General features: G+C 35.5%; 1 protein-coding gene and 1 long non-coding RNA gene across 3 annotated transcripts; both read right to left on the bottom strand.

Moving 5' to 3' along the window:
- Window positions 1–3485: 3485 nt before the first annotated feature.
- On the bottom strand, window positions 3486–7268 carry LOC122311175. 2 transcript variants are annotated; one of them, XR_006242735.1, is made up of 3 exons: window positions 6768–7268; window positions 4653–6473; window positions 3486–4127 (listed from the first exon to the last, which is right to left on the bottom strand). It is a non-coding gene; the product is annotated as an uncharacterized LOC122311175 (long non-coding RNA). The 2 variants fall into 2 exon arrangements; XR_006242734.1 differs by having other exon boundaries at window positions 3486–6473.
- Window positions 7269–10303: 3035 nt separating this feature from the next.
- LOC122310313 (protein FAR-RED IMPAIRED RESPONSE 1-like) lies at window positions 10304–11760 on the bottom strand. The gene is made up of 3 exons (XM_043124209.1): window positions 11410–11760; window positions 11018–11228; window positions 10304–10428 (listed from the first exon to the last, which is right to left on the bottom strand). Exons 1-3 carry the CDS (start codon window positions 11758–11760, stop codon window positions 10304–10306), a joined length of 687 nt encoding a protein of 228 aa, XP_042980143.1.
- Window positions 11761–13205: the final 1445 nt, after the last annotated feature.

The raw sequence follows: 13205 nt of genomic DNA, 5'->3' as shown, positions 1-13205 counted from the left end.
TATTATTCAAATAAGTAATGATATACACCACACCACTATTTACCATATATGATGTGACGAATTTATCACCATTTGATGATAAAATAGCTTATAATAAATAATTATTCAATAGTAGTAAATGTGCCGCATTTTACTTAGTAGGATATAAATAGAATGATAATATAGTTTATAAAATTTTTCTATTCAAATACTGGATTGATTTTGGATGGATTATTCACAAACCAATGCCATAATCAAACAAGGTTTATTTCATTTGGCCTATCCAAGAAAAAATGATAAGTGGTATACCTACAAAGGGATCTTAAAAATATAAATTTACAAATTAATATGGCTTATTGTAACATGATAGATATACTTTCTAATAAAATGAGTTTTACTATCTGATTTACCACATCAAGCCACATTAATATCATGTAAATTTAATTTTGTACGATTTTCCTTTTATAGCCAAGCATTTTTTAAAAAACATTCCTAGAACCATACTTGATAGCCATCAAATATAATGGTTGGTCATAGTTTAAGTCCAGTTGTAAAGTTTATCATGCTCTAAGGTTCAGACCCACACACACAAGTTTCCTTGTCAAAAGGAGAACCTGTTTAAATTCCTTGAGCATAATCAAGAAAGCATTCCCTCTGAGGCTCCTGTCTTGTTACAATCTTTACAAGAAAGAGACTAAAAGCGACTAAATAGGCTGGCTCAACTTAGTGGACCCACCAATTGAAGAAAATTACTAGTGGGACCCATCCATCAAGCATGAGGATGAAGGTACCATATATATATATATATATATATATATATATATATATATATATATATATATATCATGCTTGTAAAGTTTTCATATCTTCTTCAGTATCATTGTTGCCTAACAACTAATCTTTGATTCATTAATTTAACTTTGGACCAATCAAAATAAAGCTTAGTGCTTTGTGATGACCCAACTAAGAAGTAATGCAGTTAATTTTCATAAAGAAGACAAATTCAATCCGACACAGCAAACCTAACAGGTCAAGGCATATGTCCCAAACTTTGAAATTTTCCAGAAGAAAGAGAAAGATTAACCTATACTTGCATGACAAGGTTTTTCATACCCATCTTTTCGAGTCAAATTCGTAATCACTACAAAACATTCCCTTATTGAAAAATGAGAAAATTCCTACCCTAAAGCCGTTCAACCAGGCTCTTTTGTCCCCTAGTTTTGTAATGCTCTCTGTAGTTCAAGTTTAAAGGGCTATGATTTTGAAATCAATCTCACTTACCTCGCGGGACGTGAAGAATACTGCTTTGTGCCAAGGCGACAGGCTCAACAGTTGCATCAGCTCATTTAGCCACATACCTAGATTGCTTCTATGACATGACATGCATAAATGCTGGTTACATCAATAAAAATAGAATTTTCCTACATACAAATACAGTCGCACACTAATCTATATACTAATACTGATTTGTTCATACTTAAAATTTAAATTAACACTGTTTTCAATAAAATTTACTTTTTGACCAATCACATCACATTAGTATACAATTGTGCTTGCAACTATATTTTTCTATAAAAATATAGGGACGAGTTTATGAACAAGAAGCATGATTTAGTGGAAGAACACTTCGTCGGTGCAACTAAATAAAAATAACTAGGAAACAAAAAACATGCCCATACTGCGACACTTATAATTTAGAAAATTATGGAGGACAGCCTTTCCCCTATAGAATGAAGGGTCCAACCAGTTCCATTAAGGCATCACAAAAACAAGGTGGGGGCATGTCGTGATTGTCTACTAGATACGGATGAGAAAGATATACGTTAATTTAAGTTACAAAAAGGATGAAATATTACACAAAACACTGAAAAGGACCTTTACTCAAACAGGAGGGGTATAAAGTGGCACCAACCCCATCTTGGTGAAAAATATTTTGATAATTAAAAGTTTGCAATTGGTTAAAACGCTTATGAGATTTCAGATAAATCGTTCAACTTGCATACATCAGTGAGCTTATGAACTGCCTTGTTAAAGGATATAAATAATTAAATTTACTTCTTCATATTAGCTTAAACTTGAGATATATGATAATTTCACATGATATCAAAGCAAGAGTCTTTAGTTCGAACCTAACTCTACACTGTATCCCATTTAATCAATTATTTGACGTATTGGACCCACTTATTGAGAGAGAGTGTTAAGATATAAGTTAAATGATAAAATTTATGTCTTTCCATTAGCTTAGACTTTTGGGATAAGTGATAATTTCACATGCATTGAAAATATTGGGTTCCCTGTAACGTTGATGTACACAATAACCCATTTTTTAGTCCAAAGTTCAAACTTGACTCTACACTGTATCTTATTTAATCAAATATTCTATGTGTTGAACCCACTTATTGAGTGGAGTGTTAAGATATAAATTAAATTAAAAAATCTACATTTTCCAGTTAGCTTAAACTTTTAGAATAAGTAATAATTTCACATGCTTTGGGATATTGTGTTCCCTGTAACGTTGTTGTACACAATAAACCCATTTTTCAGTCCATAACCAATCTTTTCTAATACATTCAATTCAACGCAATATTTTCAAACAAAATGACCAGAAGGGAAAAATGAACTTTTAATTGGTATAATAAACAAGACATTTGGATGGTATACGCATATCAGGTTTGCTAGGTACAGTCGGGAAGTGTAAGCGGATACAGTCGGACTGTACAGGAGAGAATAAAAATAAATAAAAAGTACAAAAGCATACCTCTCTCTCTTTCTTCTTCCCTTTCTTGTTTTCTTGTATTTCTTTTTTTTCCTTGTTTGTTTTCTCAAAAAGGCATGAGAATATGTAAGAGAAGCAGCTTGTCAATCTTTTCATGCTCATATTTTGTAAGAGCTTCTAGTTTCTCTTCACTCACAACACTAGCAGGACAATTCTATACACTCCCAGACTCTATCTCCTCAAACCCAACATATCCCAGACTCCCCCATCCCCCTCTCTCTCTCCTTCCATCTCTCTCCTTAGCCCAAACTTTGCTTTTTGCACCCCTCGATCACTCTCCTCAAAAGCTTTCTCTCTCCTCAAGCTTATCAGCCTCTCCAAAATATGAAATGGTTAAACTTTCCTACATAACTTTTTTTGTGGGATTGTCAATGTAATCGCTAAGAAACTGCCCAAATTTTCCAATTTAGCATCATCTTCCAGTTTCTCTTCACTCACAATGCTAGCAGGCTAGGAAGCTTTCCGACTGAAACAGAATACTACTCTGACCCCTTTTTTGATCGATGGAAACAAAGAAGAAGAATTGACTTTAGTTATAAATAGAGTTTAGCAAAGTTCCGGCGAGACCCATCAACGGAGAAGGACTGGAAAGTTTTTATTTGGTTGAGTAAATCCAAATCCAAAGCCTGTGGAACTACTATTGTGGAAGGATTTGGTGTGAAAATTACAACCAACAAAGAGAGAGAGAGAGAGAGAGAGAGAGAGAGAGAGAGAGAGAGAGAGAGAGAGAGAGAGAAAATAAATTTATTAAATGGCCGGTTGCACGCCATTTGCACCAAGCGCTTGCAACAATCATTTTTCATACGCATAACTATGGAATCAACTTGGCAGCATGAAAGACTCTGCCCACATATTCTCATATTATATGTAACTTCCAACACTATCAAAGGCAAACTGACTCCCTTCGTAGAATAACATGACCTATTTAGATAATCAATATAAGAGCTAAGTGTGTGAATATTCTCTCCCACCAAAGAACAAAAAACTAATATGATAGTAATTTGGATCACTATGATACATGCTTAAAAACTATCAAGTAAACTTGGCTGGCCCTACAGTGAAAACTGGAGCCTCAAAAGACTTTTTTAGTCAGTTAAACTTTGGTTGTGTCGAACATAAAGAAATCAACAGAGCAAGAGTTAAAACAATAACATAACATACAAACATTACCTCACAGTAAAGTTGGTTGCAGTCTGTGCAGTGCAAATTCCAAATTCTTGCAAACCAAGCAATCAGGAATTCTTCGGAAACATTTTGCAGCTTCGACGATCTCCTCCATGTTTAGAAGGTTTTGAATGAACCTCCCATTGAATTTGGTGTACCTTGACAAAGCCAATTCTCAAACTGGAAAGTATAGAGTATTTTAAATGACCTGCAAGTATACTACAATTTAGCCTTTATGACACTATATCCTCTTATCAAACATAAAGGTATCCTAACTCAGCCACCAGCACTGCCTGGATTTTGATGTGATGCAAGCCCCATGAAATGGAGTCTAATACAATGGTATTCCTACATTTCATGATTGTATTTAATGAGACCATGCTTATGCATGAAAAATTCATGACCTATGAGATAAAACAACAATTTGAATTACTTGGGAAAATCCGGAAATGCATTGAGGGGGAAGATAATGGCAGATAGCAAATATTTGCAGCATATGATTGGCATGAAACAAGCAATTTATTTAATTATAAATTGGTAATATAAAATTATTTAATTATCAATTGGTGATATAAGATTAAATGGACAAGCATGCAGTTCTATGGTGATTGTCATTCAGATACTTTTTGGCACGTATGAGCATTGATGTTTATGATATGTCTAGCAGAACAGGCAACAAGATAGAAGAGGACCTTAACTAAAAAAGCAACGTATATGAATTCAAGAACCAAACCTTTGAAAGATCAGAAAAGCTCAATATTTCATCGCCAATGGTTGCCAAACTCCTAATTTGTTTTGGTATCTTCCTTCCACATTGCTATGTTGCAAATAATTGTATGCAAAATATAATATCCAAGAAGGGTCGATTTATTTTTCATTGATCCATGAAACATAAGTACAACCGGTATGAAAATGTTCAATCAACACAAACTAACAATGTAATATACATGGAGCCTACACATGGGAACTCCCTATCCTCCACCCCCCAAGGAAAAAACCCATATTTTAAGTATATTCCAAAAAAGTTCGCATTAAATAGTAGACAACTAATTTAACATTGATTTATGCATTAGGACATTAGAACAAATGAAACAACTAATAGTATGCCAGCATTGGCTAACAGGAGTATAACAAGTACTATCAACTCTGTATACAATCTCCACTAAGCCCTTTATATCCCAAGCTAAAATTTCTGAATCCATGCTTTACATTATACAAAAATCCTTACTCAGAAACAAAAGGTGGGTTTCCATTTCGATAGGCATGGATTTAATTCCAGCAGAAGAATAGAAAACAAAAGGACGAGAGAAAACAAAAAACAAACAGCTCGAGTTTTCTTATATGTCATGGTCTCTCAAAAACAAAAATAAAACCCAACTAAATTCAATTGTTTCCTATTATTTCCAGCATTCCTCTCCTTGGAACCAAACAGAGCAATAAGTAAAGCAAATACTTTATCAAACCCAAGATCACAGCCTTCCATAATGAAAATGGGGGAAAAATAAATCAAATCCTGCTCAAATCTGAAATGCAGTTTCAATAAAGCCGGGGAAACGAAAATATCTCAAAGAAATTCCCAGATTGAAGATATAGGGATTGAAATTAGGTTGAAAGGAAGGTTACCAAATCGGACAACTGTTGCTTTCCATTCAGCTTCAAGTTGGACGACAGAAGAACGAGTCAGAGGTTGCTAAGTCATGAACTTGGGCGAGTCATAGCATTCTTGGCTATTTTGCAAACAAACGTGATTTACCACAAGAGTGGTTCTACAGCCACTGATGTTTGCTACTGATATATTCTCCCGACTGACGTGGCCACGTCCACGCACGCCTCTCCCTTCATCATTTTTTTTTTCTAGATTACTTTAATATACCATCAGAGTTATTTTTTTTTTCTTTTACTATTTGAATATGGATCAAAACTCTCAAAATATGACATTTTTGCATAATTTACAATATGGGATTAATCCAGATTATGCAAAACTTCCAAAATATGACCTTTAGCACTCTAATTGGAATAGCTAAATGCAAACTCAAATTTTAGCTAATATAACATGAGTTTGCATTTGCATATTCCATTCAAATCCAATCATTACATTGAATTATCCATTTACTCTCTATATAATAATAAAATATTATTAATTTAATAATTTTTTATTTAATTTATTTTTATCACATTTTGTAGTTCTACCGATTATATGTTAATTAATAATTATATTTTAATTAAATTAATATTTCAAAAATTATATTTTCAAAGGTCATTTAATGCTAATAACCACGGATATTTGATTAAGCTAATCTAAAATTCTATATAAATGTCTTAATTACAAATCAAATATCTACATTTTCCATCCAACTATATTCTTTTGCCAAACTTTCTTCTATCAATTACAGCAACATACTAGCTACAAAAAGCAGCTACATAAATCTGCACTTCCAACAAGAAATTACCACACTACCAACATACTTGTGTTCATGTCAACAACACATAATAGCAGCACAACAAGAAACCTCCATATTACAGCCCAATACGGACAATACACGCATCTTCTATGCTAAAAAAAAAAAAAAAAAAGCCTAGATCAGTCATACAGTTACAAGAACATCCACATAAATTGCACTTCCAGCAACACATAACACCACATTAATAATAAATTCAATTTAAAAGCAAATCGCAGTCGACCAATTCACACTAAATAAGAAAAATTCAGAAACTAAATTGAACAAAAGCCATGAATTATTCAAAATAAAAATAGAGTACAAAAAGAAGAACAACTGCGAATAAAAATAAGGGGCAAATGACTAAATCTCGTGAAAATATAGAAAGGGAGAAGATGAGAGAGACTGACGGAGCTTCTTGGCGGTAGAGGTACTGTTGGAAATGTGTACCGGGGAACGAAGAAGATGTGAGCGCAGGTAACGGAGTCCAGAGAAGGCGTCTTCGGTTATGGAAGAGCCAAGAAATGGCTTCGTAGAGAGAAAGGACGAAGCCATCGATCAAAGTCTCAGACAAAAACGAACGGGGAGAGATCGGTGAGAAGGGCAGTTGGTGAATTTGGTGGGAACGGTTTTGAGTTTATAGAAGCCTCACCATCCCCAATCGGTTTCTGGAACTGCATGGGTTTTTTACTTTTTTTTTTTTTGCTTCACTGTAAAAACTCCAAAACCCATTCCACAAAAATGAATGGAGGAAGTGAACGGAACAGAAGAGATCGCACAAAACACAAACGACGGAAACCAAGGGGGATATGGAGAGAAAATATCGGGACGATCGGTGGGAAAAAATTTTTGCGGAAGAGAAGGGATCAATGCAAGGAAGGCTCGAGAAGGAAGAAAGATTAAAAAAAAAAAAAAAAAAAAAAAAAAAAAAAAAAAACCGTTAGCATAAAGAAAAAAAATAATAAAATAAGAGGAATGCTATACGTTATAAAATTATTTTGAAAAAGTGAAGAATTTATTATTAAAAAATTATTATTTTTTTATATAAATTTGATATATACAGTAATTGCACACTTACAGTATATATTTTATAAAACAATCAAATAACTGAACTACTTGAACTGGCCAAATATGATTTGTTACGCGAGTTACCGTAGCTTGAACTCAAAATTATTTAAACATGACTAATCTAATGCAGTGTTTTTTTATGTCGTAAAGCACTCATAATTTTTTTATTAGATCATTTATTTAAACTTGGCTAAAAGTCAAAATCATCTATTCTATCTCGAGCTTTGTTATTCATAAGTCCATACACTACACACTATATAATTTTTTAATTTTTTTTAAATTTTTTTAATTTAATTCATCTTAAAATAATTAAATTCTTCTACTAATCATACATATACTACACATTTGGTAAAAGAAAAAAATTAAAAAAATAACAAAAAGAATGATGTGTGGTGTATGAGGATTATGAATAGAATTTTTTTTCCTATTTTATATCTAGCTACAGTAAATTTTCTCCATATAAAGATTACTGTTTATTCATCTAAATATTTTTTTATTATTTCTCTCTCATTTCATTCTCTTTTCTTTTTGAGAATACATGGGGACCGGTTGGACTGTTAACCCTCAAATAACAGCCCTCTAGTAATTGGCTGCCACGTACGTGTCTCATGCTCTTTATGTCTAAACCGCATTTCACCCAATCTTTGTCCATTTAATCTCAAACCCATTCAGGTCCCCTTCTGGTTCGAGCAGAGACGACTCGTATACCATCTAGGTCCCCCCATCTCGAGACGGCTTCATCCCCAAATCGCTCCGTGGTTCAAATCGCAAGGGCAGCCCCATCCCGCGACCAAGTATTGTTTATTGTCGCTGCGGGAGGTTCGAATCGAGATGGCTTCAGACCCTTCTTGCTAAGGTCGCCTTCTCGCTACGAGAGGTTCAAATCGAGACAGACGGCTTCAGACCCTTCTCCCTGTCGTTGGTTTTCTCCCTGCCGTTGGTTCGAATAGTGACGACAGCCCATCCCGCGACTGTGCAAGGAGACGGGCAGATTCAACCTTGGGATGAATTTAGAAACCCTAGCGACAACTTGGGTTCTTTCTTTTCACAGATTAATTTTTTTCGTTCATATCTCTTCACAGATTCAAACTCATATTTTAATTGATGGTTGTTTGTTTTCTATTAGGTTTTTGGATTCTACTTTGTAGATTCAAAAAGTTCATTCAGTTATCTTCAAAATCCAGAAGTTTGTGATACTACTTTGTGTATTAATAGACAGATTCACTTCGTGGGTTATTTATTTTCTGTTAGATTCTGATTTGTGGATTCATAACCTTAGATTTTGTAGTTTGTCTTCAAAATATTGTTAAGTCCAATATTGTGGATTCAGAATGCTACCACTTGACTTGTTATGAACTGCTTCTAAATTGTACATTAATTTTGTGACTGTTTAATGTGAATTGAACTTTGCTATTTTTCATGTTTCTTATATGTCAGTTTTTTGAACTTTATGGGTTATGACAAATTGGGTTTTCAAAGTAGTCATGCTCTTCTTTTATATTATGACAGAGTTGTTAACAATTGCTTATAAATAGTTCAGTTATTTTGTGACTATTTAATGGGAACTTTGAACCATGAACATGAGTTCCAAGTTTAAAAAGCTCAATATGCTTTAAGTAGTTTAGTTGCTTTGCTATTTCTCACGGTTCTTATATGTAAGTTTGTTGAACTTTATGGATTATGACAGATATTTTGTGACTGTTTAATGGGAACTGTGAACCATGAACATGGCTTCTTTTATATCAAGTCTCAATATGCTATTTCTCATGGTTTTGGATTGTAAGTTTGACAAGATTATGTTTTCAAAGTAGTTGATGCTCTTCTAAGTTTGACAGATTATGTTTTCAAATTAGTTGATGCCCTGCTTTTATATTATGACAGAAAATGAGAAGTTCAGCTTCTTCTGGTTCATCTTCATGGACTGCAAGAAGAGAAGAAGTTCCACTGGAGAGACCATTTTGCTATTGTGGCATTCAAGCAAAATTACGGATTTCTGGGAAGTCAAACAGTTTTGGTAGAAGATTTTACAACTGTCCAAATTATAAAAATAATGCACAATGTTCATTTTTGGAATGGATTGATCTTCAAAGTAACTAAAACAGCTGCTGTAAGATAACATTGCAGTTAGCTTGGCAAAGGAATGAGAGGGTACTTCATCAACGTCTTGGCATCGAACAATCCAAATTCCAAGTAATGGAGAAGAAGTACAAGAGAATATTGAAAGCGTTTATCTTATCATAGTCATTTTTTATCTTATTTTGAGTTGTAATTTTGATGTCTCCAAAAAACTACAATATGTATCTGCCAATGCTACCAGAACTGTGATTTTGGATGTAACTTTTGGATTTATTTTGAATGTAAAGGCTTTTAAAGCCCTGTTTAACCAGATTGGTATCAAGAGTTAGTGTATTTTTTGTATCTCTAAGGAGAAGAAACCTGTACTGCTTTGCTATGATGCTAAATTTATGTAATGATTTTGAATCCTCAAAACTTGCAATTTGCTTGTCATAGAAACAAAGTTACAACCAGAAATTGTTTTTAGCCGTGACAATTTACTGAACATGTGCAAAACACCTAGCATAATACTTTAAGAACAAAATCGGTTATAAATCAGAAACCTACACTGCTTTTCTAAATCCCATACGTAAAATGTTTGCTTGAGATGGCTTTAAAGACATTAATTCAACACGTAAAAATGGAAACATTGATAGCTTGCTCATAAACAAAAACAAGTAGATATTTGACTCGTCCCATTAATAAGGGTACATGAACTGATAACAATCAAATACTTTATAAAGCTAAAGTCACAAAATCAATAACATTGCAACCAAGTCCAGAAGTCTCCAAAATTTAACAATAAAACCATTGGCAGTACACATTAAAACTTGACAATAAAGGAATTCTCCACAAACTCAAGACTCGCATGATCTACTCGCAGACTTCCATATAAAACCTTGCAATTACATTGGTTGTGACAGGTTGACAGATGTTGGCCGAAGATCCCTACATAAAAAACAACAAAACACAAATTTTATTAACTTCTTCAATTAAATACCAATGAATCGAACCCACAAATAATTCAAAAGCTACATACCTTACTGAAGGGCAATTGTTTTTAGCATGTCCTTCAGCCTTGCAAATGCTCAAGCGTCTTTTCTTTGTTGTTTGTGTTTCTTTTGGATTCTTGGATCTCAAAGACTTTGGTCGACCTTTTGTTGGCACCCGTGGAGGGTCCTGGACCGTTTGTGAAAAATTTGATACAACTTGACTTGTTAATACTTGATCAATACTGCAAGTCTCTCCTCTATTTGAATAATGTGTTCCCTCAGTATCTACGTGATCTTCCATTGCAAGTAATTTTTTATTAATCTTCTCTAATGCACGGGTGAGGAAATTGTGTTTTTCTGTTGACTGCGACCAAGTTCAACAATGTCATAAAGTTGTATCATGGACTTGCTTTTTCTCATCGTAGGATCATCTAATCCTAGCTGAAGGAGCCCTGTAGGACTTGCTATGTCAGGGATTGGCCGACTCTTAGCATTAATAGTCTATCTTTCCATTACATAATGCTGTGGCAATCTATCTAACTTACCTTTTTTGCCAAAAACACACAAGTTATGCTTGCAGAAAATCCCCATAAACTCCAACTTCTGGCACGTACATGTCGCAACACCTTCACCACTCTCCAACATGACATGGTAAATAGGTGTTTCTTTACCATAGGGTGTCACCCCATAAGTCTTGCTTTCACCCTCTGTGGACAATTTTCTTGATATGTACCGTAGACTATCAAACAACTCATCCTGGAAGATCATAAAAGACTTTCTTGTATAAATCAGTGCTGCCTCCTCTTCAATTTTAAGAGGTGTCTTCAATATCGCACGAGTAGACTTCGTTCGCACATCTTTCTCTTCTCTTTCTCTTTAAAATAACGTGCATCTATAGTCGCCTCATACTGATGAACAAAGTCACTCACCATAGTACTAGATCGAACATAGTCTTTGAAAAATTGGTCATACTTTCACTCCGTTGAGTTGTTGACATCCCGGCACAGAATGTTGAACGCAAGTAAGCCGGAACCCACTTTTCTCGTCGAATGTAAAGATTTTGCAGCCAATTATTTTCTCCTAAATCATACTTCATCAATGTCGATGCCCATTCCTCTTCGAACTCAGCAATTGTAATAGTCTCATGGATGCAATGACGAAAATCTCTTTGAAAGTCCGGAAACTTGTTATATACATAGGCCAAGTGTTCAGGAAACTTTTGGAGAATGTGCCACAAGCACAACCTATGAGTTGTATTCGGTAGTACCTCTACAATGGCTTTCGCCATCGCCTTATCATCATCGGTAATTATCGTTGAAGGGGCACGCCCAAGCATTGCCTCTTGCTAGGTTCTCAATAACCATGTATATGACTACGCCGTCTCATTAACTAACAAAGCACAACCAAACATGATTGTCTGATGATGATGGTTAACTCCTGAAAATGGCACAAATGACATTTTATAAATGTTGGTCAGATATGTGGCATCAAATGTGACAACGTCTCCAAAATACTAGTATGCCGATCTTGATCTAGCATCAGCCCAAAAGCAACTTTCCATACACCCATCTTTATCAACTTGTATGGAATACACAAATCCAGGTTCTTTAAATTGGCGATCACGAAAGTAGGAATATAGTCGTTGTGCATCACCCTCTTAAAAAACTTTTCTCCTTTCGGTGCCCAAGAAATTTTCTACTGTTGTGAAAAACGATGACAATGAATTGAAAAATAACACCGAATGAGAAAACGATCACACACGCAATCACACACGACACAAGATGTACGTGGTTCGGCAAATTGCCTACGTCCACGGGAGCTGCAGAGGATTTTTATTATTGAGGAATCACACTACAAGATGGGTCACAACACTGTTCATCCACAGTGTTTTCGTAGCTGCTCTGTTACAGACTTAAGAGGCAAAAATCATATTTATAGTTCAAACGGCGGAATCCCTAAATCGCATGTTCGCTCGAGCGGCGTGTCGAGCGCGCGTCGAGCGAACTTCCCTTCCGCATCCCGCTCGAGCCCACTGTCGAGCTGACGTCGAGCGTTCGACTCTGCCTGATTTCGCTCGAGCGGCCAATGCCTCCGCTCGAGCGAACTCCTCCTGCTCGAGCTCACTGTCGAGCCAACATCGAGCGTTCGACTCTGCCTGACTTCGCTCGAGCGGCCAATGCCTCCGCTCGAGCGGTGTGGACCAGACTCCACATTCCTCAACAATTCTCCCACTTGGAGACTGGTACACTCGTTGTATCTCCGTCTTCCTCAAACATGATATCCTCCACCTCTGCAACTCACTGCTCCTGTCTTCATTCTAGAAGACCAACTGAAGTTGCGCACAACTTCAGTTTCTCAAGCGTAACACCCTTTGTCAACATATCAGCAGGGTTCTTGCTTCCACATATCTTTTCAAGTAACAACTGTCCGTCATCTAACAATGACCGTATGAAGTGATACCTGATCTGAATGTGCTTGGTCCTGGAATGGAATGCTGGATTCTTGGCAAGGAATATGGCACTCTGACTGTCACTGTAGAGAGTGCCTTTCTGATTCTTCTTACCCAATTCTTCCAAGAAGCCTTGTAGCCATACCATCTCCTTTGCAGCCTCTGACACTGCAATATACTCAGCTTCTGTTGTAGATAGAGAAACTGTTTTCTGTAAATTAGAACCCCATGACACTGCAGTACCACCAAGTGTATAAACAAAGCCCGTGGTACTCTTTCTGCTG

This window comes from Carya illinoinensis, chromosome 5, assembly GCF_018687715.1.
Source record: "Carya illinoinensis cultivar Pawnee chromosome 5, C.illinoinensisPawnee_v1, whole genome shotgun sequence".
Lineage (NCBI taxonomy): Eukaryota > Viridiplantae > Streptophyta > Magnoliopsida > Fagales > Juglandaceae > Carya > Carya illinoinensis.
Note: the sequence above shows the minus strand (reverse complement) of the source record. Positions and strands in the feature narration are given on the sequence as shown.

Excerpts from the sequence above, each read along its gene's own strand:
- LOC122310313 (XM_043124209.1), bottom strand. The coding sequence starts at position 11,760 with ATGGCGAAAGCCATTGTAGAGGTACTACCGAATACAACTCATAGGTTG. Across the intron at positions 11,229-11,409 it reads CAAAGACTATGTTCGATCTA|GATGAGTTGTTTGATAGTCT; the intron begins GTACTATGGTGA and ends ATGATCTTCCAG. Across the intron at positions 10,429-11,017 it reads GTGTGTTTTTGGCAAAAAAG|GGATCTTCGGCCAACATCTG; the intron begins GTAAGTTAGATA and ends TTTTTTATGTAG.